The 23,897-nt window shown below is 45.7% G+C and overlaps 4 protein-coding genes across 4 annotated transcripts; all 4 read left to right on the top strand.

Annotated features, from left to right (window-relative positions):
* Positions 1-222: 222 nt before the first annotated feature.
* Positions 223-844, top strand: PtA15_1A576 (uncharacterized protein; the record flags this gene model as incomplete). Its single annotated transcript, XM_053165617.1, has 4 exons — positions 223-255; positions 350-519; positions 586-682; positions 761-844. 4 exons carry the CDS (start codon positions 223-225, stop codon positions 842-844), a joined length of 384 nt encoding a protein of 127 aa, XP_053016791.1.
* A 3,759-nt stretch (positions 845-4,603) lies between these two features.
* Positions 4,604-5,440, top strand: PtA15_1A575 (uncharacterized protein; the record flags this gene model as incomplete). Its single annotated transcript, XM_053165616.1, has 3 exons — positions 4,604-4,609; positions 4,729-4,897; positions 5,061-5,440. The coding sequence occupies 3 exons, from the start codon at positions 4,604-4,606 to the stop codon at positions 5,438-5,440; spliced, it is 555 nt and encodes a 184-aa protein (XP_053016790.1).
* A 12,586-nt stretch (positions 5,441-18,026) lies between these two features.
* On the top strand, positions 18,027-18,256 carry PtA15_1A574 (uncharacterized protein; the record flags this gene model as incomplete). Its single annotated transcript, XM_053165615.1, has 2 exons — positions 18,027-18,162; positions 18,228-18,256. The coding sequence occupies 2 exons, from the start codon at positions 18,027-18,029 to the stop codon at positions 18,254-18,256; spliced, it is 165 nt and encodes a 54-aa protein (XP_053016789.1).
* A 1,550-nt stretch (positions 18,257-19,806) lies between these two features.
* Positions 19,807-20,907, top strand: PtA15_1A573 (uncharacterized protein; the record flags this gene model as incomplete). Its single annotated transcript, XM_053165614.1, has 3 exons — positions 19,807-19,926; positions 20,083-20,231; positions 20,883-20,907. 3 exons carry the CDS (start codon positions 19,807-19,809, stop codon positions 20,905-20,907), a joined length of 294 nt encoding a protein of 97 aa, XP_053016788.1.
* Between the last annotated feature and the right edge of the window lie 2,990 nt (positions 20,908-23,897).

Here is a 23,897-nt window from a genome sequence, read left to right as displayed (position 1 = left end):
GCCGCGTGCGGGGCATGGCCATGAATCGGACACTACATATTTGCAGCTTAAGATCACTTCTTCGTACAGTCAGTGACATCCCGCCGGCGAATTCCATCATGCCGGCGGCGGACTGGCTCCGGCCCCGGCTGACCAGACGGGTGGAGCCCGGGGCTTCGGGGTCCCCGAGGCATCCTGCCCAAGGTTCTCAGCCCCAGAGCAGCGGCCACCCACTCACCCAAGATGCCGGACCAGCACAACGATGAAATCAGGAATGTAGGTGAGCCACTTCGACCTCCGATATCCAGCAGAGCGCTCCTGGACAAGCTGACCCCGCCGCTGCATGTCCTTCCGGGGGGATCAAACACAGATCCTGTCGCAGCTCCAGCGCCAGGCGAGGGACGTCACCAGAGAGCTGGCCAGGTGTCGCGCCGAGCTGGCCGGCAAGGTCCGCGTGGCCAGACAATCGGCACTCACCCTCAGCGAACTCAATAAGCTCTCCCCCGGCCAGATCCACTTCTACCAGCCCGTGGGCAAAATGTCAGGAGACCCCCCTTCCGTTCGCGAACAACGAGCACCGTGACTGATCCTCGCTTCTGGGCAAAGGTTCATGCTCAGGCCGCGGACCGCGATCGAGGACGGGTTGAAGGCTAGGCAGAAGGCCGCAGAGGACGAGGCCAACAAACTCGTCGCCAGGATCAAAGTATGCCCAGCCCCCGCTTCTCCAACTCGTCGTCGATAGATGCTCATCCACCAATCACACATTCCCCGATCGCAACAGAGTCTCGAAGCAGAGGTCGAAGCTAACCAACGCGCGCTCAAAGAAATCGTCAGGTCGATCGATCTGGAGTCCATGACCGTCTGAACACATTCATCGCTTGTAGTTTGATCTGCATACTGAATACTGCATTCCACAAAGAAGAAGAAAAAAATGTACATACTATAATTGTTCAATCCGGGCCATGCAGGGTTGGGCGTCAGAGTGTGACAGCTAGCGCGAGCGATCAAGCGAGGGATGGACCATCTTGAATGAACATCACTTACAAGCACACCACGTGTTGGCGTTTCTTCTGGTAACCGTCAAGCCAGGCTCCCAACGACATAACCCCTTTCGTGACTTGGATAAATTGGACGAACGTTGCCCGTCTTCTTTGTGAATCATACACATCCACTAAGGGTCGGCCACATGATTGGTCCAAGCTCATAGGATTCGAAACTTGCTTGGCTCCCGTCTTCCGCTTGCCTCTTCTGATATCCCCTTGGGCGCTTTTGTGTGCAAATACCCTGGAAAGGATTGGATATCGGGGTGGGAGAAAAGTATAGCATGCGTGTTCAGAAGTATCTTAGCCAATATCGGATTATACGGTTCTGGGGAACAATTTCCAGGTTTGGTGTCCAAGATAAAATTCAAGTGTCAAATCCAATGGAGGGTCAAGTTGGGTTTGCTACGTCTCAAGTAAATACCTAATTACCGCTCTCTCTGTTGAGTCTCCCCAGCAGCACGATTAATTAAAGCTATATGTCTCCGCTGCACCATCGGTGTTTACAAATGTTGAAGTGCCAAATCATCCAATACTGAGTCTGACAATTACAGCACGCATTCTCAAGAGTTACGCCGGACTTGAAATCCCAAGAACCATGATGATGTTTGAGTGAAAAAACCTATCCAGGAGATTTGATAGGCACTTATGAATGAGGTCACCGGAGAACTCTTGTGATCTCTGGAACTCAAAGCAGTGTTTCTCCCGCCTCACGGATACATCTTCTCAGAGGCTGGTCTCAACTCTTCTGACGGAAGGGCTGATGATCATTCCCCCTTCTGGCCTCCCAGTTGGCTGGCAAGGTGAGGATGTGCTATATCAAGTTGAAACATATATATATGCATCTTCCTCTGCCCTCAATGGGTTGCTTCCTCACCTGGAGTTGCAGTGGAGCATACTAAATAGTGGACTTCTTTTCTTCCAACGACGGCTTCGAGACCAATTGCAGTTCATGCCCCATGGACGAGCCAAATAGGTTGACAGATGCGCATATTAACTCGGTTGGAATGAGCATATGGTGAAATAATAATAATAATTTCTTTCCTTATTGGGAGGTAACCTTTTTTCATCTTCTGGATCAGAGTCGGAGAAGTGCTGGGCAAGATCAAATTTCCTCGTGAATATCTTTCATCAGAGCACGTCCCCCGTTGATGTGATGGCGGACATTAAAGATGATCATTTTCGAAGTTGTTGTCCTATGTGGCGGCTACCAATTAGGTTGATCCGTCTAAGGACAAGGTACCCCAGCATGGCTTATAACTGGCAGGGAAACAAGCGCCCTAGAATCCACTCAACTTTACCCGGGATATTGATAACTTGTTGTAACAACTCAAATAAGGGGGCCATTCCCACTCAAACATGGTTCCTATTGGGCAGCTTGAAAGCGTGTAGAGCTCCAAGCAGGCAGTACTCCTACTTTGAGACTGATAACACTAACCCATGTACCGGTTCGTAAGTTGATTGGTGTGAATGGCAATTCAAAGCATAACTGATGGGATGTATACTTGTGGACTACATGGCCATTTCAGAGGAAAAAGCAGGGAAATCATTTTGTAGCCAAATCAACCAAAAAAAATATATACGGACCTACTTCGCGCACTGCGAAAAACTCTTCGCGCACTGTGGGGGTCGTCGTCGCGACGTCCCGCCCCCAGTGCGCGCTTCTGCCACGGCTCTTTGCGCACTGTGCGTTCCCCCAAAAAAACGGCTTACTTTTCCGGAGATATTTTTTGATGAGTCGATAGAACGACCTTTTATGACCCCCCTCAAAAAATAATCAAGTCATTTGATGGTCTCCTTGAGCCTAGAGAAAATTGAGATAAAATAATCATATTTTAATGTGGCAGGGACCTGGAATATCGCTTCCTGTGCCCCAGTAGCCCCAAAAATTTCACAGTATCATGGTACATGTGCAAATTCATGATCTGATAATTTTCAGAATTCTTCCCAGAGATATGAGGGGTGCGCGGCAGGCTTAGTAGGAAAATTACTGCTAACTGTATAGCTTTTTTGTTACACACCCAAACAGTCCCAAAATTTCAGAAATGTTTTCATTGTGAATACTCCCCGCGCTATAAATTCCTTGGCAATATTGTGTCATGATAACATGAGATATAAGGGGTGCGCGGCGGAAAATGGCTGCTACAGGTATAGATTTTTTGTTACATGCTGAAACAGTCTGAAATTTTCAGGAATGTTTCAGTTTTGCATATTCTCCGCGCCATAAAGCTCTTAGCAATAGTGTGTCATTAAAACATGAGATAAGTTAGCAGTCATTTTCCTACCAAGCCCGCCGCGCACCCCTTATATCTCATGTTATCATGACACACTATTGCCAAGAAATTCATGGCGCGGAGAATATCCACAATGAAAACATTTCTGAAATTTTGGGACTGTTTGGGTGTGTAACAAAAAAGCTATACAGTTAGCAGTAATTTTCCTACTAAGCCTGCCGCGCACCCCTTATATCTCTGGGAAAAATTCTGAAAATTATCAGATCATGAACTTGTACATGTACCATGATACTGTGAAAGTTTTGGGGCTACTGGGGCACAGGAAGCGATATTACAGGTCCCTGCCGCATTAAAATATGATTATTTCATCTCAATTTTCTCTAGGCTCAAGGAGACCATCAAATGACTTGATTATTTTTTGGGGGGGTCATAAAAGGTCGTTCTATCGACTCATTGAAAAATATCACCAGAAAAGTAAGCCGTTTTTTTGGGGGAATGCACAGTGCGCGAAGAGCCGTGGCAGAAGCGCGCACTGGGGGCGGGACGTTGAGACGACGACCCCCACAGTGCGCAAAGAGTTTTTTGCAGTGCGCAAAGTAAGTCTGTAATTTTATTCATGCATAAATCATAAAATCATAAAAATGTTTTGGTGAGGAAATTTTGTATTACATAATCAGACAGTTATATCCCCTGCAAAAAAGATTTTATGATTTTACGATTTATGCATGCATAAAACTATGCAAACCAACTTTGAACACCATAATTTCAACATGCAAAATTGCGGTGTCTGATTTGTGTTTCACCTTCCCCCTTCAGAAAAGGTACAGCAATGTCAGAAAAGCTTGCCAAATTTTGTGGCTGGAATGACTTTTGCATTTCAGCCACAGGCCTGTACAGCTTCACTGTACAGGCAGACAAAACCCGTTTGGGAAGCTGGTTTTGCTTGACATGGGTGCCGGGCCGGGTGAGGGGCAAGGGGGGCAGGGGCGGCGAAGGGCCGGATTGAAGTAAAATCACTCCAGGAATCCAATGGTGGGGCCCTCAAGGCCCCAAAGTGGAAAACAAAGAAACTGGGTTTTTTCTTCTGATGGCATTCCTGACGTACAGGAGCCATACAGGCTTTGAGGCTGAAATCAGTGGTCCAAAAGCTGGCCGCAAGCACTTCTGACATTGCTGTACCGGTTCCCCCCCCCGCTTTTTTTTGCCACTTGTCCTCTTCCCCTATTTTTTTTTACCCATCAAAGATCAGCGGGGACCTGACGGTCCCCCGCCAGCTATGTCCGATTGGCCCAGCTAGTCATTTGTAGTTCCCCTTCAACCATTTTGTCTTCGCCAACTCAGCCGCTTCCGATGCTTGTATGTAGCCCCGTCAACACCTGCAACACCAACGGAGCTCGGCGACCCAACAACCACATCCCCATCAATTGCTAAGAGCCCCGTGTCCCCCAGTAACCTGATTGCTCGCATGGCTCAAGTCTGACGACCATCTGGGTACAGAAGGCACTTGTGTGGCTCTTTTGACTCGCGCAACACCAACTCAATCAAACCTCACCCTTGCCTTCATCACTGCCTGCCCAAACTTCCCCCTCCATTGCCTGCCCAAGCTGCCACCCAAGCAAATTGCCTCCTCTGAGCCCGCCTCAAGTAAGTGTTTTTCCCTAAATCTCCATCTATGGTTGCTCTGGTTGCTGGCAAGGCACAGCTGCTTTGAGCCCGCCCATCTCCCCTGCTCCTCCACAACTGCAACCAAGAACTAACATTATACATGCCCCAGCCCTAAGATTTTGTTGTTGAAAAATCAAACTAGGTGGGGCGACTGAACAGAAAGTTGATGCCACCCAAGCAACCGCAGCAGCAGCAAATGATACCAAGGTTGATGCCAAGGGCAATTTACCCCCGCCAGCTGGTGTGAAGGATGGAAACAACAAGCCTCAAAATCTCTCCAAGGAGGAACAGCTTGCGACTAAGCTGTTCAAGGGAACCATCAAAATGGGTGTCGGCTTGGAAGGCGTGACCAACTTGGGAAGAAACACTAAAGAAATCGTCGACCAGAGTAAAAAGGTCTCCCAGATGCTCCCAATGGTCAAGACTTTGACAACTGAGTTGCTCGGCGCCGCTCCAAAAAAGAGCAATGAGCTTAACAAGGCTGTTGAAGAGTCCACCAATGCCGGCGAGGCAATCACGTAAGTAGAACCTTGTAGGAGCACAGATACGGATCCTCGCAAAAAAGCCTAACACTTTTTTGCTGAATCCAAGTTTATTAAAGACACAGATTTCCCAGAACCCTAAAAAAAAAATCAAGGGTTCCCCCTGTAAACACACAAAATAGAAGAAAAAAAATCTAGGGTTTCCCCATTGTACAAAAAACCAATTCAAAATCCACAAATTTTCCTCAATCAATATGAATCAAAAAAAAAAAAATGTAGCACTGTAAATTGTCAACCTAGCCTTCCAACATCAGCAGTGCTGTGCGCCCAGGCTCAACCTCCAGCCCGCGTCAAGCGCGCGGGTCAAAAAGGTTGGACGTGAAGGCCCCCAGCCCGCAGCAAAGGCTGCAGACCCGTGGGGGGCCCACTCTTTGCCCCTCAGACTGCGCACGCGCAACAGCGGAGGGGTTGAGGGCAAAGGTTAGCTGGAAGTGCAGCATCCTCGACTGCCCTGGGGGGATGATGAACCACCAATTGAAGCTATTTATACCCTTGCCCCAGCTCTGTCTGGCCACGAATTGTCCATCCATTACTCGCAGCGCCGTGGCAATACATTGAAGCCACGGTACCCTAGCCACATGGCGACCACTACGCGATTTCATTTGATCCCGTTGCCTTGCCAATCCGCCCCCCAACACGCCTTCCTTCCCACCCAATGAGGGAGTTGCCACCGAGTCAGGAAACTCAGGGCAGATGTCAACGTCATAACTCTATTGCGTACTCGTAAGTCCCATCCCAAATGACTTATCCAGGCCCAAATATTTACAGCTTGGTATGTATTTGTAACCAGTCCAATATTTCCTGGCTTTCTGGCAGGGGCTCGCCGTACCATGCTGGCATTGCCTCTGCCTTCGTCTTGATGAGGCCCTCACGGCCATTTGTTTTATCTTGGCATGGTAGGTGACCGGACTGCAAGGGGAGGTCCCCAAGGTCCAAGCACGCGAGCATACTGAGCTGGGCCAGACCGGGGGGTCCACCGTGTTTCATTTGAGAGAAGATTACAGGAGCAGTGACAAACAATCATGAAATCAGCGCTGCGCAGTTTTCACGATTTTCCAGACAGAATTCTCCCAGTGGATGCTTCTCCACAACGCAAACGTGGATCAGTTTATCGAGGAGTATAAGTTCTTCACCGGTTTTGGATGTAATTTTATCGCAAGGCAGAATGCCTACAGGTCAAGGAAGATGTTGTCTTGGTGGTCGGCAACTCGGCATTCAGAGGAAATGCGCGAGTCACATCTTACAGTTTAATCTAGAGTCTCAATGAATTGGTCATCAAGAGACCAAGGACGCCTCGGAAGCTAGGCCCCTGCTCCAATTTTATCAACAGCCGTTAGCCGGAGCGGCAAGACACACGACGAGACCGGAATATCCAAGTCCCGATAAGACGAGCCAGTTCGGAAGGACATAGGCCCACCTCCAAGGGGCAGCAATTGCGTTCCAAGCCGGGTCACGCCGGTGGGATCCTAAGATGGTCACAGCGCGTCCGGCGGTAGTTTGAGAAGAGCACCAATGACGGAGCGCAACTCAACTGAAATTGAGCGTTTCCAAGCCGGCTACAAATGGCAATTCTCCACCTTCCGCCACTGCCCCCGCTCCCGCAGCCGCCGCCCCACCCACCTCTAAAAGTGATACTTCTCCATTGTCTCTCATTCTGTCGTCCTTCTGTAAGGAAGGCAGTTTGTTTGCTGCACTTTCTAAGACTGCCGCCGCCAATGCGACTGCTACCCCTGCATACATCAGGACCTCAATCTTTGGGAAAGGAAGAACAATCTAGCAAATCCATGGACCAGCAACCCATGACTATCTTGCAACGAGTCAAAGGACTCGAAATCAAAGACAAGTGAAAAAATGATGGCCACTTGATTAAGGTCTTGCATGTCTTGACCAGCTGACTTGAAAACCAGCCAATCCCAAGCAGACAAAACAAGGTATTGGGAGAGGGGGAAATCCTCAAAAAGAGACCCCAGGAAGCATTTTGAAACCTAGCCATATATCATTGTTGCAGCAGCGCGCAGAGATCATTTTGTTATCCAAGCCTGTTTTTTTGCCCCTTGATTTTCTTGAGTTATTTATTTGTGAAAGGATATCAAGAAGGCACTAGAAATAGACCAAGTCAAAGTAAAAATGTCTACAGCTTGTATTCTCTTTTCTTTCTTTCAGTTTTTCTGCTTGGTTTCTTTTTTCTTTTTGCTCATGATGACTAAACATAAGACAAGAGTGATTTCTATTCCTTTGATAATGCCCCTTTTCTCCTCCTTTGGTATCCTATGATTTTCCGCTTCCTCTCTCTCTGTGTCGTGCCTTTTGCCTCATCTCTTTACTCTTTCATTCTTTTGTATACTATTAATCCTCTGAAGGTATTATTATCTGGGTAGTTTTAAGATTCAACAGGTAATTCACAAAAAGAACTTGCTGTGGAATGATATAAATGACAAACTCAACTGACTTTGAAATTTGAGTTGGAGATGCAGCAAGCATAGAGGATAAATTGTGGCTTGGGAAGATTTTGCACAGGTGATTGAACTGTTGGGGATTGAAGGTTGAGACCTGTTAGTACAGCTTAGCTGCCAGCTATTAATGCTAAAAGCAAAAGTCAAATCCTCAATATTGGGCAAGGGAAATTATCTGTGTCCTTGAAATCAGTCCTGGGTGAACATTGATGAAGGCCTTAAAATAAGAGTCTCCAATATGATAAGTGGTAGTTTATGTATTTTTGAAAAAAGAAGATTATACTGGAAAAATTTGGACAGGGGCTTAACCCTGAGAATATTGGACTATTGAATCTTTGTAATGAAGATTTCAATTTTTCTTCACTGCAGTCTTTTGGTGTGGTTGCACCTGGGTTTTTGTGTAATGTGAGGAGAGAGCCCTGAGATTGCAGCGGCGAAGCCGCCATGAACTCTAGTAATATGAATGTAGTAAATCCCTCATAGCCATTTCCGCAAAAGTCAATGACGCCAAGTGAGTTCAATTATCTTGCCTGTGATTTGTTGATAGAGAGCTGACATCTGCTCCTTGCATCTTCTGCGTCTTAAAGCAGGAATACAATAATTTGGACAAATTGTTCTTGCAAATCCTCAAGAGTGAGTCCAGTCAATCTTTGGATACCGTATCAGAACGCTCAGTAGACTGACAATGATGAAATGATTGATGGGACCCAGCTTTGGACAGCCTAGCGGTTGCGGCGATTGCAAAGCTAGCCGAGCAAGCCAATCAAGCCCATGTTGAAGAAGCGGGCGGAGCAAGCGCAGTGAAGGTGGACGGCAAGAGCGGCGAGGCGCCTGTGGGCGCAAACGCTGCGATAACGTTGAGTAACAAGGACAAGGGGAAGAAGGCTGACGTACCCAAGGATGCGGGCAACAAGGCCCTGTTTGTTATGTCAAACTATGGTCTTATTTTTATATCAATATTTTCTCAGTATTTTATATCCATATTTTCCCACATATTCTATTTACATATTATACTATGTCTTTATTTCTCATCAACCAAACTATGTACTTACAGTCAGCTATTTATAGTCCTCTTAGTAGCTGAAATGTATTTTCCCTCGGGGGAGTTTTCTACCATCATCTCATCTTTAGGATTCATAGCTCTACAGGTTATGAGCCCGCGCTGTGACCAGCGGGATATCCTTCATCTTTAAGCTCCACCCTTCTGTGGACAAGCTTGTGGATCCTTATCTCACCCTCCTGTGAAACACACTTTTTCTCAAATATACTGCCACCTAACTTAACAAAAGTCCCCCCTGGTGGGAGGCTCGCTGTGGCTGGCGGCAAAGCCGCCCCTCCCGCAGGGAGGGACTTGCGCATTATCCCAAATTTTAAGCGGGAGCAGAAAGTTCATTTGGCTGAGAGGGTTTTAAATTTTTTATAGCTCCTCCCCCAGCCTCTCCACCAATATGCCCTATCTGTACCCTATGCTACTTTTCTTTCTCTACAATTTGGTCTACTCAGATTTTTTCTATTACAATCTGTTGACCTTTTCAAAAGATCAAAAATGCACAAGTCTTCCAAATGAGGCTCCACTTGTTTGGGAATCCAGGAGTTGTTTTTCTGGCTACAAGATAGTTAAGTGGCTCAAATTCCTTGCAAGAACAGAATCTACAACTCTGTGTATTCAGTTTTTTTATATTAGTTGGGATTTGAAGTGTAGCAGATCCTTTCTGCTCCTGCTTAAACCAAGACATAACTCATAAGCCTCTCCTGCGGAGAGCCCTCCAGGCGGGGTCCCCCAGACACTTTGCCCAAGAGGCTTTGTTAAGCTAGTACTTCCACCCTTCCGTGGTTCTTTGACAAGCATCTTTATGGTTAACACGCGATCTGACCGTCCTGACCTTATTCATTCGGATTTCACCGCTAGAGTAACCCCACCTTGCAGACCCCTGACTTCCATCCACAAACAGTTATTTGAATCGAATCCTTTTGTATCGGCTGATTCTTTGCTCTAATCTAACTCATCCCATACCATGTTGGGCAAAAAGTCCCAAGTTCCATTTCCTTCTTCTTCCGTCAACCAACTGCCCGCCGTGGATTCCAGTCCAGCCTCCGGAGAACCTTAACCTTCTGAGTCTTTAGATACAATCATTGTTTGAGAATTGGAAAGGACAGGCCTTTCGGGGATCAATGATAATCTTCTAAAGGTCCTTCTGATTCAGAATCTCTCCAACAACAGTCAGACCCATCACCTTGGCCTCAAACTCTCTTGTCTCCAATCAACTTCAATGGCACCAACTCGGCAAACAAATTTCTCCTCAGCTCAATTTGGATGGGACAAACTTTCCTCTTTGGTCGGCGGCGGTAGTCAACATGGTCAAAGGCATCACTCAAAACGTCAAATTTGTTGACACCAACATTTTGGCAACCGATCCGGCGATTTCCAATGGAGTTTTGGCCCTCCTTCAACATTCAATTGATCCGGCGCTACGCTCCTCCCTCAACGGGCTGACTGCGTATGGGGCCTACCATTCTTTGAAAGGGCAATTTGCAGGCACCTCCTGGTCTCTCATTCTGAGTTGATGGTCTAACATTGCACAGGCCCCAGATGCATTGGATTCAATATTGTCCAGCTATGAGGCTTTGAAGCGGAGCTGGATTGATCTGGATGAGAGACTGGGGGGTTTGACAGTAGATAAGTGTCTAGCTGTCTCATTCCACTCCGTCGTCCATCAATACCAGCAGACCATGGCTGATTCCGTTGACTCTCGGATTGCTATCAAACCCAATCACGTCGTCACCTCAGAGGAACTCCTACACATGGCGACTCGCCTCCACCAATCAGCTTTGGCTCTGGGGACGGCGTTGGCGATGGCTGTCTCGTCCACTTCTGGTCGCGGCTCTCACTCTGGTTCTTATTGTGGTGGACACGGTCAAGGGGGCTTTCGTGGATCTTGTGGTTCATCTTTACAACAGCCTCAACGGAGCCAAGACTCTTCCAACTCAACCACTCCATGTTGGAATTTCACTCGATCTCGCTTTCCTTTCCTGTTTTCTTCCTTTCACAAACATGTCACCTTCCCTTATGCATGTAATTTTTCTTCCTTATTCATTGTCCTTCTTTCTGTTTGCGCCAACATCTTGAACACATGTAGATAGTCTATTTAAACCTGAGACTATCCTAGGAAATCAAATCATCAGTCCTGACCACCTTGATCCCTTGTGCGCACTTGAGCCTGCACTCTGTCTTATCTACAAAGGCACTTAAGCCCCTTCAAGTGAGTTACTCGGTCCTTTTTCTCAGACATTGTCTGCTATCGGCTAAAAGCCGATCTTCTTCCCTCCGCCTGTTTCGCTCGCCTGAGGTCATAATTCCTTCACTCCGCCCCCAGACAATTGGGCAAAACAGTACCTCACGGCCGATTGGCCGTGCAACTTCTGCTGGGAATGGGGTCACTGGGCACCTGATTGCCCGCGAGTGAAGAATAACCTACCGCCGCTCGAGGACCCGCCAAGGAAGAACCCTTCATGGAGGCCCCAGAATTCAAACGTCCTTTTGGGACAACTGGTTACCAAGTCTGGAGAATTGGTGTCAATCTCGGTGACACCCAAAAACCCAGATGATCCTCTTTGTGACACAGGCGCTACACATCATGTAACGTCACACCGGTCTTTTTTCTCTCACATTCGTCCTGCTAATTTACGGTTGCGTGTTGCGTCTCAAGACCGTATTCCCGTAGACGGCATTGGGGATGCAATTGTACCAACATGTTTTGGGAATCTGCATCTCAAGGACGTTTTACTGGTACCCCGGGTTTCTGGAACTGTTATTTTGACAAATGGGACGTTAATGTGGGTTTTGAAGACGGTTGTTTCACCTTCTTTCAACGAGGCAGGCATTTCTTGACGTACATCTGTCAATATTGCTGGTTTATCCCTTCTCCCACATCCTCTGCCTCTCTCCAGTCATGTTATTTCTCACCCCATTTATCTTCTCTTTCTGCCTCAAATCTTTGGCACGCTCGACTCGGTCACATTGCTGTCAGGTTCTTCAATCAAACAATCAATCAACAGTGTGTGTTTGGTATCCCTATGAAAAAGTTGTTACTCCCCAAATCCAAATGTCATTCTTGTTCCCTCGCAAAGAGAACACACTCTCCTGTTCAGTCCCCTTCGCGTGAAATAGCCCATGCGCCAGGCAATGTTATTGCGGTTGATCTTGTTGGGCCGTTTCCTGAGGCGCTGGATGGGAGTACGTACGGATTAGTTATCCATGATGTTTTTTCTCAAATGACTTCGGTTATTGGTTTGAAGAGTAACGCTGCGGCGGGCAAGGCTGTTTGTGACTGGATTCTGGATTTCAACCGATTGACACCACATAGTGTGAAGGCTATCCGATCTGACAATGCAGGTGAATTGACATCAAACAAGTTCAACAAATTTCTTGAAGAACACGACATCCGTCATGAGCTAAGCATTCCGTACAAGCATCATCAGAACAGAAGTGTTGAACGGACCAACCGGACGCTTCTGGACATGGCACAAACCTTCCTTATCCATGCTAAGTTGCCGACTTCTTTCTGGTTTTTGGCGATGAAGCTGGCAGCCTACATTTGCAATCGTATAGTTCACACTGCCGCTGAGAAGTCTCCGTTTGAGTTGTCTTTGGGAAAACAGCCATCACTCAATATGGTCCGTGTCTTTGATTGTTGGGCTTACCTACACAACATCAATTATCCAAAGCAATTTGTTCCACGGTCAACCGCTCTCATCCAAGTTGGTGTTCTGGATGACTCGCATGGTTGGTTGCTCTGGAATCTGAATTCCAAGAAGCTTGAGCGGGGAGCATCAGTCATATTTCATGAGGATGATTTACCATCGCAACTCACCAACTCCGGTTCTGTCAACGCAATTCTCAACTCGATTCGTGTAGATCGGCTGGGTGATTTCAGCCAGCTTCATGAGTTAGAACTTCAGGACGCCTGTTTGGAGTCTGCGGTATCTGAATCGCCTTTTACGTCGGACGCACCATACACATACCGTCAAGCAATCACATCTACTCTTCACGCCGAATGGAAGGTGGCTATTGATGCTGAGGTCGGGATGATGCTTGATCTTTGTGTCTGGGAGGAGGTTCCGAAGTCAGAGGCACAAGATATCCTAACTTGTCGTTGGGTTTTTGCGCTAAAAAGGGATCAAGAAGGCGTCATCACCAAATTCAAGGCAAGAATTGTTGCCCAGGGTTTCAAACAAATCAATGGCCGTAACTTTGGCGAGACCTTCACTCCAACTCCGACTTTTCCGGCTCTCCGCATTCTGCTTGCAATGGCTTCACGCCTTGGGTGGCCGGTGTTAATTTTGACACAACTAAGAGTTATATTTCTTTTGTTAGAACTAATGCTGATTGCATGACAAAGATAAAAGAAATAGAAAGACAAGAGTAGTTGATGTACCTAAGAGCGGATTTGCTCGGGTACTAAGGATAGAAGAAGCTGGCTGCTGTGCAGCTGTGGGATCAATAGATCTGCTGATGAGGACTGTAGTCATCATCAGTAAAAGCTCTCCCTTATAGCGAAGAGTAAGGTAAGATTTTTCTTACTTTAGCTCGATGAGCCTGGAGCGATGTTATCGCCGATACGTGCCGCGAGGGTACCGAGACTGCTAATGTCAAATGCTGGTAGCATGTTCGACTTATCAGTTTAGTACCTTTGCGGCTAGAGGCACAACAGTGATGGACTTACCTCCGTTTGCGGAGTTAGAGATCCTATCACGAAGGCTGGAACCTGATTGGTCTGGTTGGGCATCGGGTGGGAGTGTGCTGTAACTTTAGATAGAAAGTCTAGTCAGCTACACTCCTCCTAGCTATGGCTATCCCAATCAGCAAGCTTACCTTGAAGGTTGCTTGGCTTGTTTGGGTCGCTTGGGCTCTGCGTCGGATGGTGACGTGGCTAAAAGTAAAGGGGCGGAGGAATTAGCTTTCGCTTGTTCCATCCACCTGGGAGCTGCACGCATATTGCATGCGCCTGGGAGTCGCGCCGGCTTACCTTGCTCCCTGGTAGGGTTAGGTTTAATAGCCTTGCGCTTCCTTTGATTCGGGGTTAACCCTGAATCCTGACAGCCGGTAGCTTCTTTTGATGTGAAAAGCGCGTTCCTACACAGTGATATTGATCATGATGTGTTTATGCGTCCTCCTCCAGGTGTTTCGACAAGTCCAGGCTGTGTTCTCAAGCTTCGAAAGGCTCTCTACGGCACGCGACAGGCTGCTCGCTGTTGGTGGCTGAATTTGAAGAATATCAGTTTCAATCTATCTCTTGAAGATCAATCCACTTATGTATATTGTTCCGGTAACGAAATGGCCTATCTTTGGGTGCATGTTGATGATGGTATTTTCACTGCGAGCTCCAAAATTCTTCTAGAATCCCTCAAGTCAAAGCTTTTGTCTGTCCTTGATCTCAAATGGGACACATCCTTATCTAGCATCGTTGGCCTGCGTGTTTGTGAAGTGGATGGCTGTTTCAAAATTGATCAACCAATGCTAGTCAAGAAAAACATTGCTTTTCAGCCTTCAACGATCTGCACGCGGACTCCGATTGCCTCAACTGACCTTGAGTCCAATCCCTCAAATGGTTCCATGGACATTGACTATCTTTCCCGGGTAGGATGTCTTCTCTATCTGTCCATGGGATCAAGACCAGATATCCCCTTCGCCGTGAATTTTCTCGCCCGTTTTTTCATGGCCCCAGATGCTTCCCACTGGTCAGCTCTCGACCATTTAATCTCATAAATATGATACAGCAAGGCTCTGGCGTTACCCATTGTCGCTGGTGTATCCACATTTGTCGACGCAAATTGGGGAGGCGAGGCATCCAGATCAGTTCATGGTTTCATCTCCACAGTCTGGGGAGCTCCAGTGTCTTGGTCGTCCAAACGTCAGACCTGTGTTTCCCGCTCAACCTGCCAGGCGGAGTACATGGCTTTGTCCTTCGCTTCCAAGGACGCCTGTGTTCTGGCCTCCATTTTATCTCATTTTTTCGACCTTCCGCCCCCGCTCCTACTATGCGACAGCAAGGCCGCCGTCCAAATTAGCTCCGACTGCCAAACAAGAAAAGAAAATCGCCACGTCGACAGGGAATTTCACGTCATCAATGAACTCCTATATACCAAAAAAGTCCTCCTTGAATGGATCTCGACCAACAATCAATTGGCCAATATTTTCACCAAAGCTCTAGGATGGAGGAAAATTTCGGAGTTTTTGGCGTCTGTTGGGTTGTGTATGCAATCTCAAACCTTGGCAAGTAATGGGGGGGAAGTATGCGCTGGCTACAATGAACATGCACCCCCCGCATCTGTTCGTCTCCATCCGCAACCCCCACCTGAAACAGGCGATTGATTGGTTCCACAGTAGCTAAGCAAACTCATTTTATATCATGCAGTACTCGACTTGGCGGCGTATTTGAGTGGGGTCTTTCTCTGTGCTCATCATGTTATTGTATTTCATTCTTTATGTTTATCTTTCTTTGTTTTATGTTCTCAATTTTTATGTTTTCTATTTTTTATCTTCCTTCTTAGCCATTCAGCTTGTTCCTCAAATTTTCTGTTTCTTTTTCATTGTTTTCTTTTCTCTGTTTTTTTGTGGTTGATGAGGGGGGGAGTGTTATGTCAAACTATGGTCTTATTTTTATATCTGTATTTTCTCAGTATTTTATATCCATATTTTCCCACATATTCTATTTACATATTATACTATGTCTTTATTTCTCATCAACCAAACTATGTACTTACAGTCAGCTATTTATAGTCCTCTTAGTAGCTGAAATGTATTTTCCCTTGGGGAAGTTTTCTACCATTATCTCATCTTTAGGATTCATAGCTCTACACTGTTGACCCACCAGAAGGTCAGCTGAATTGAGAAAGAGATCAACATGCTGTCTTGGTCATAGGTTTTTGTGTCAGTGCTGGAGCCAGTAATTTCCTGCAAAGGGGCATTTGCAGATGCCACTTGAGGATGAGCCTTGGGCTTCAAAGGGCCAGATGCTACCTCGCCAGCGGCTAGTGCTTCCTCCAAAGGGACCTGGACAGCGTTTTCTGAGATGGCAGTGAGGCCCTAGGGAGAGAGCATTGTAACCACTGCAATGACAAAGATGACGGCTGCTAACTTGCTAAGATGCCAGTGATGCCGTACCCCTCTGTTTTACATGGCCACTTTTGTAGAAACAGCACTTCCTCCTGTGTTTATGAGTATCCAACTTGGCCTTGCCTTTTCCATGTACGTGCACCTTAAGGGCCAAGTCCAACTTGTGCCCCGGCAAGTTTCACAAGCATATTTGCAAAACCACAAGTTGACCCAGGATCACTTCAGCGGTTGAGAGCCTTAAGATTGCTGAAGTTCTTGCTGACTTGTCCACTGCCGGTCAAGAACTCATCATGGTCACGTGCATGAACTGCCACAATTTTGTCACCAAGCTGCAGTTTGGCAGCTGGTGCCTCAAATGCCTTGTCTATGTTGGTACAGCCATGTTAGAAAAGCTTGCAGTCGGGTAGGCCCAAATTTTGGGCTGCTGATTTCAGCCTCAAAGCCTGTATGGCTCCTGTATGTCAGGAATGCCATTGGAAGAAAAAATCCAGTTTCTTTGTTTTTAACTTTGGGGCCTCAAGAGTTGCACCATTGGAATCCTGGAGTGATTTTATGGCAATCTGGCCCTTCGCCGCACATCCCCCCCTGCCCCCATGTGGCATGGCCAGCCCTGCACCCTCCTCAAGCTGACCCAGCCGCCCAAAGGGGTTTCAACTGCCTGAACAGTGAAGCTGTACAGGCCTGTGGCTGAAATGCAGAAATCATTTTCAGCCACACAAGCCCACAAGCTTTTCTAACATGGCTGTATTAAGCCCAAAAATATGGGTAGCCCACTAGTAAATTGCTACAACATAATCCCTTCCTGCCCTGCCATCATCTCAAACCAAGGTCCTCAAGTTAAGCTAGGTCCCCCCTTGGCAGCCACAGAGTACATGTAACAGTACCTTACACATACCAAGTACCTGCAATTGTTCACATTACATATAGTACAGTCCTTTTACACCTTTTATTACATATGTATATCATTAGATACAAGCTTAAGAATGTACTCTTGTTATACATTACATTACAGATAACCATAGTTAAATACAGTTGCCATAATGTACTGTTGTTATAAGAATTAAGTTATGTGCAAACAGTAAGATTACAATACCTTGTAATATTACTGCACATGTGAAATACCCCCAAGACAGGTATCACTCATTTATCCCCTGTTACACCTCAGTCCCTATTTACATAACATATTGATTATGATATAGATACATAAACAATACATGATGTAATCCAATTCAAAGAGCACTGAATGGAATCACTGATTGGTTATGATCAACTAGTTTACACAGCTACTGATCTAGGATCAGTACTGATCATTACACTGACCTGATCATTTCCAATGTTGATCCTCATGAGGATCTGCTTCCTTTGAGCACTTCCAGTTCCCCCCTGGCCCTGAAGCGCCTCCAAGCGCCTCATGTTCCCTCCTGCTCTTTTCCCCTCTATATAAACACGCCCCCCAGGACTGTTTATCCTTCAGAATATTATTATAGCAAGGTTTAGCACATACATAGTTAAACAGTGCCTTCATCATCACCATCTTAACATCAACTCTTGATTACCCTTACCTTTCTGTAGGTAAAACCACGAACCCAAGTTGAGTTATTCCTTGGATGCCTATTAACACCCTGTGTTGATCTGGATGCGCCTTAATTGAGCAAGCCTCTCAGTCAAGATTACTGATAGATTGAAACCTTCTACAGGTCTTACCACGAACCCATTGGCCCATCCTTGGCTTTTTAAACTATCATCTTGCTAGTAACAACCCTCTCAGACACGGTTGGTTACCTACAAGCTGACACCTTTTGACCAAGAAAATACCGTGTGCTAGCTCAATATCCCACTTCCACAATATCAGCAAAGCAAAATGCACCAAAATTCCAGCCCCAACTCCTTTTTCCCGAAATCTTTTGACTTCAGCCACACCCACTGAAAATTCAATCCTTATGTTGAAGTGTGGAATCATTTTCCACCAGGATGACAAGCCAAAGAAAACTGGCATCATGAGCTACATGCAGCAATTGGACATAAGTGTTCCTAATTTGTATCAAACTCTTCAACAACAACTATGGAAGTTGTTCTCCCCCAAGCTAATTTGTAAGGAGCTAGTCAAAGCTCTTCCCAACAATCCAATCAATTGTACAGCTCTAAGCGCTAATAAGAATGTCCTCAATGCCAGTACCCTACTGCTACTTGTTGGACAGTCCACCATGAAGAAGTCTCTGCAAAATAAACCAACACAACTGAGAGAACCACTGCAACCAAGAGACCATTGAGAAATAGAGAAAATCTTGAACCAAACATAATTACATCGCCAGTTGCCACTCAACCCAATGAAGGTCTGAGTTCCCTTGCAACTTCTTGTAGTAATGTTAATGATCCTTTTTACATCCCAACTGCCATCACTGCCAGGCCAAATGATGGTAATTGGGCACTGGGTGGTACCTCTGGTAAGTTCTGGTGAATTCTGAATTAATGGCAATGCATGAGAGCTGATTTGAATCCTATGAAGCTACTGTGCCTGCTTGCGGACGTGCCAGCCTCTCGACTCACATGAGGCACCTTGGAAGACCCCTTTCCAGCTCACTCAACATCAACCTGGGAGGTTGGGTAATCACCAATAGGCTCAAGTTGAACCACTTTGACTTGGAAATTGGCTGTAACAGTCACTCGCTTCCAAGATGCCATCATCTGAAGGCAACTACTGTTCCAGAGAATGTCAAGAGGGAACGCAACTTGGTTGTTGGTCAGGGTAGCGTGAGGAGGGCGTATTCAGCTCAGGTCAGGACTGCAGGCCAGCATGGAGGACAACCACGCATCACAAACTGGGTAGCCAAAGTCCAATGCAGTAAAATTAGTGAAACCCATTTTCTTGGAAATGCTGTAATTAATTTGAATTTGGCTAAAAAAATGGTGATAAACTATTGTATTGGGGTGAAAGTCTGAGGTAAGTCAAGGTTGGATTGCAGTGCCACCCCAGTTTGGCCACATATCCTGACCTCTTCACAAAAATGATTGTGTGATTTTTTTTTTTTTTGCTTTTCAAAATCCACATGTGCACATGCAAGTGAACTTTTTTGCACTTTGCTAATAGTCACCCTAATGTACGCGCGTACATTGAGGTGGAAATATCACAGGATGGGCTTTTCACAGCCACATGAAAAGTGAAAACTTTGTGTTGAGACACCAATTGTCCCCCTGATGTACGCAAGTACATGAGGGGGACAATATGACATACTGCGCATCTCACATCCCCATGAAAAGGACACACTGGTCATGGAGCCAAGAAAGGCCTATATTTTGGATGAGTTCTGGATGAATTCCAGATGAGTTATGGATTATTCCTTGGCAAGTTATGGTTTATTTCAGGATGATTTCCAACTGGTTTCAAGCTGACTTCCATTCTTGTTCATACCTACACGGCGGACGCACTTTTTGAGTTTTTATCCGAAAAACCTTCAAAGTGACAGTTTTCTTTTGGAGAACCTCCGAAGTCGCGCCCATTGGTTAACTTTTGAGAATTCTTCAAACTTTTTCCGAGTTGTTTTGAAAAACTTCTAATATCTTTCAAATGTTGGAATTTTAAGGTTTTTATCCGCAGGAGATCGGTTCAGAAAGCGGATATGGCCGGATCCATTCTTCAAACTTTGCAGCCAAATACACTTCGAAAAACCTTTGGGAGCGCAACCCGCCCTCCGAAGGGATTTCGAATATTTTTGGGAGTTTTCTCGAGAGTTGTCCTGAAGGTTGCCCAACAAATAATATTCAAAAGCGTTTCAAGAAATGTTCAAAGCTGAGCGCCGCCGACATGGCGGACATGACCATCGACATCCCCCAAGGACGCTTCAGATCTCTGCCAACATCTCAATCCCGCCATTCCAGTCGCAACCTTCCAGCCAACTCGTAAGATATGGACCAAGAATCAGCCAAAGATCGTAATTACACTGCGCATCCGGAGTACGAAAAGCATCACCATAATAATGTCAGTTTATTGGTTTTGTTTATTTTATTGAACCCTTTGCTTAGAGCTGATTGATTGATCATTGTTTTCCACCACAGGCTGGCCAGGAGACCTACAACAAGTCAACCCCTCCCCCCAACGGAGAGTTGCTCACTGCCCCCAAAAACGATTCGCGTGCTCCACCCAACAAAGAGTCGCACCCTTCCCCCAACAACGGGTCGCAACCTGCCCCGAACGACAACAACAAGTGCGACAAGGACAAGTGGTCACCTCGCCCCCTCCGGGTACAAAAGAAACACGACTCTTACTTCGACCCAGTGTTGCTCAGCCGACTGTTTTCCGGGGAGTTGTCAGGCTTCAACTCAGAGTTGCAGCCGTTGTTGATTTCAACACAAGACCTGCCTCCAACCAAGCGGATGAAGACACACAGCGCACCTTGCACCCAGACAGCCGACCTTGAAATGGACGACTACCTTGCATTGTGCCACATTTTGCCCAGTGACACTGTGACACGTGACGCCATCGATAAGCACTTGTTATACCACTGGTCGATATTCAAGAAAACCTCAATCAGGAGGCTTTGCAAGCTTGGTATTCCCTACGGCCCCGCGGTGTTGCTCACGGAGGGGGTACATGAGGCCACGAAGCGACTCAATCAAGCCTCCGAATGATCCAAATGCACTCAACATTGCAATCAATGAATTGGAATCCTGCTTTCAGTTTTCATTGCCCCCCCCCCCCTTTGATTTCCCTTTGACTAAAAGCTCATCTTATTTTCCCGCATTCATGATGTTTGCTTTATTATTTTTACACTCCATTAGGGAATTTATTGACCTGCAAAGTTTGTTTTGTTGGCTTGCCATTTTTGACACTTTTCTTATAACTTATCACCTATCAGGTTCAGAAGTCCATACTTGTTCTGATGTTTAAGTGAAATTTTTGTTATATCATTTCACTGTGAGCTTCTGCATCCAAATAGCATTGACTGTGCTTGAGTATTCCAGATTCTGAATCTTATCTGGCAGCTATTAATTCATTCATGCAGTCTTACTTCATGTATAAGGAAAACACTGCTTAAGATGTCAGAGTCTGAATCTTATCAGGTAGCTATTGAATCAATCATGCAGTCTTACTTCATGTATAAGGAAAACACACTATAACCAAAACACACACCACCATGCTATGCTATAACCAAATAAACATGCCAAAGCCAAAAAAAATTGAAACCCACTGTACTAGCTTTGATCACCTGGGTAACACTTCTAGTGTATTTCTACCATCATAAATGTATGTTTTGTTAAAAATATCATGGCTAAACTGAATCTGATTTAATCACTGATGCCATCATCATCATTTTCTGAGCGCCACTTATGGAGGCCCTCATGCAATGCTTGCATCATTTGCCATTCTGGAATTTGCTTAGGTTGCAAGTTGGAGTAATGGCGGTGGATTTCAGCCTCATGATGCGCAAATGTATTTAACAGATAACTGTTATACTGTGTGTGTTGGATGTGATGACAGACAGATGTGCCCTCATGTCGCTTGTTTACTGGGACTGCACCTTCAATTGCTTTACATCCCCCCTCAAAGCAGTTATGTTGTACATTGAGGCAACACTGGATCATCTGTTGATAAATGTTTGCAATCAATTTTCATCTTACCTGACAAGGAAGTTTGAGACACTGCTCAGAATTACGTGTACAGGTACAATACACAATGTGGCCCTTTTGGTCAGTGTAGGCATCCTTGTATGAGTGCTTATGTGTCCTTTGGAACATTCCACATGTCGGACATAAAAATGATTTCCAGGGGTGACCTCCCAGATCGATTGAACACATGCTATTAGTATTACACTACGGTTTTGAATTGCTTTCTCCTATCAGAACCGCACACAATATGGGAACATTTTTGGATGTTAGTGGGTGTATATGAAATTTTTCTTCTACCAGCTTATAGCTCACCAAATAAAACATCCCCTTGTTAATGTTTTCCTTTGAATTCAGTTTGATTGCAGCTACTTGCCTGATGCTACTCCTTGGATTGACTGATCTGAGGGCTTTTGGTACAGGTTCAACTTCTGAAGGGTCCACTTTTGTATTGTGTAAGCAGGGGTATGAAGTCATTGGGTTGACTAATGTGGAGTTGTAACCAAAAAGACGTTGAATCAAAACATTTTTCTGGAATATATTGGTAACATCCGAGTGTGGTTGAATGTATTCTCCTGTTTCTAAATTGTAAAGATAAGCACCAGAGAATAAAAGCCTCTCTGTGTGGTAATTGCTGAAGCAGATTGCCAAATCATGACTTGGTGCTTGTCTATTTGAATGGATTGATGCAGTGCGGACAATTCCATTGAAACTCTCAAATGTTTCAGTGGCAAACAGGATTGGAGGCCCCAATCTTCTGATTGATTGAGGGAGTTGTAGAAGCATATGTATCTTGGGTTTATTTGACCACCTGCCAGACATCTTAGAGATGTGATACATAAATGCCCGGATTACAGCTTCCATATCTTTTAAATATTCCTCCATGTCAGGGATAGTGGTCTGAAATGCCATACTTGCTATATAGCACATTGAAAACCTCAGATCCTTCATTTCTTCTGTCATATAAGGAAATAAGACAAATGGGGCGACTTGCAATATTATTCTGAAATCTTTACCAATGAATGATGCATAGTGGGCCATCATGTATGTTGCTTGATGTGAAGCCCCGCACCCCTTGCAGAGTTCACTAGGTGTCACGACACCTATCACATGACCCACACAGCCAGGGTTTTAGTCTCAGGCTTTCCCCCTCCTTCCTAGCCCGGTAGAGACCTCCGGACCCCTTGACCTCTCTGCCGAGCTAGGTGAGTTCTTCTTTCCTCTCTATGGCCCCTTCCTTCCCATCCTCAAGACCTGTGTACATAGACTAATACAGAGAGACCTCCGGACCCCTTGACCTCTCTGCCGAGCTAGCTTGCAATACAGACCCCCGAGGACGTTGAAACTAGAACGTTGTAGTTCAGAGAGATCTTTTATAATTGCGAACACTTTAAAACCAGTAGTAGTAAAACTTAACAACAAAACAAGAGTTAATAAATGAAGAAAACAATTTTAATGTAGTGAGTTGTTGAATGTTTTACCTAATAAGTTTTTGTTTTTGTGATTGATCAGACTAATGAGAAGGCGACGATATTGAGAGACAAACACTAAAAATAGGAAAAACATTGAGTTGACAATCTGAGTGATAAGAGAAATAGCGTTTGACCAAGTACCTCTCCTCCTCCTGAGCAAGTATCCTCTGACGGTTATGTGATTCCCTCACGGACTTGACCGGTGTACACTATTGAGTGAGAAATGCTGATGAGTGATAGTTTTCGATATCTAGACAGTGTCGACGTTACCTTGATCACTGCCGGTGTTGAGTCTTGCTTGAAGAGTTTGATCTTGATGGTTCCGAGTTGGTTTGCTGAGAAAGCTGACTCGGGAATATTCTGGAAGTTGATTTGAACTCGCGGCTGAGCATGTGACATGTGATGGATATTTCACCCAACACTCCCCCTAAATATCATTCGCATGTATCATGTGAAGTTGCTGAATTGCCACCTCAATCTTCTTGGGTCCCAGTGCTTTGGTCAGAATATCGGCAGTCATTTCATTTGTTGAAACTTGTTTGACTACTAAGCGTTTCTTCTGAACTTGATCTTGGACGTATTGATATCAAACATCGATGTGTTTTGAGTTAGGATTGAGTTGAACCTCTTGACTGATACAGTTGGCGCCGGAATTGTCATTAAAAATCATCGGAGCTACAATCTTGATGCCCATTTCTAGAACCAAGTTTGACAACCAGCGCACTTGCTTAGCGCAGACATTAATCAATATGTATTCCGCTTCTGTAGTCGATTGGGCAACTACTGGTTGCTTCT

This window comes from Puccinia triticina, chromosome 1A, assembly GCF_026914185.1.
Source record: "Puccinia triticina chromosome 1A, complete sequence".
Lineage (NCBI taxonomy): Eukaryota > Fungi > Basidiomycota > Pucciniomycetes > Pucciniales > Pucciniaceae > Puccinia > Puccinia triticina.
The sequence above is the reverse complement of the archived record's forward strand: the minus strand, read 5'-3'. Positions and strand labels throughout refer to the sequence as shown.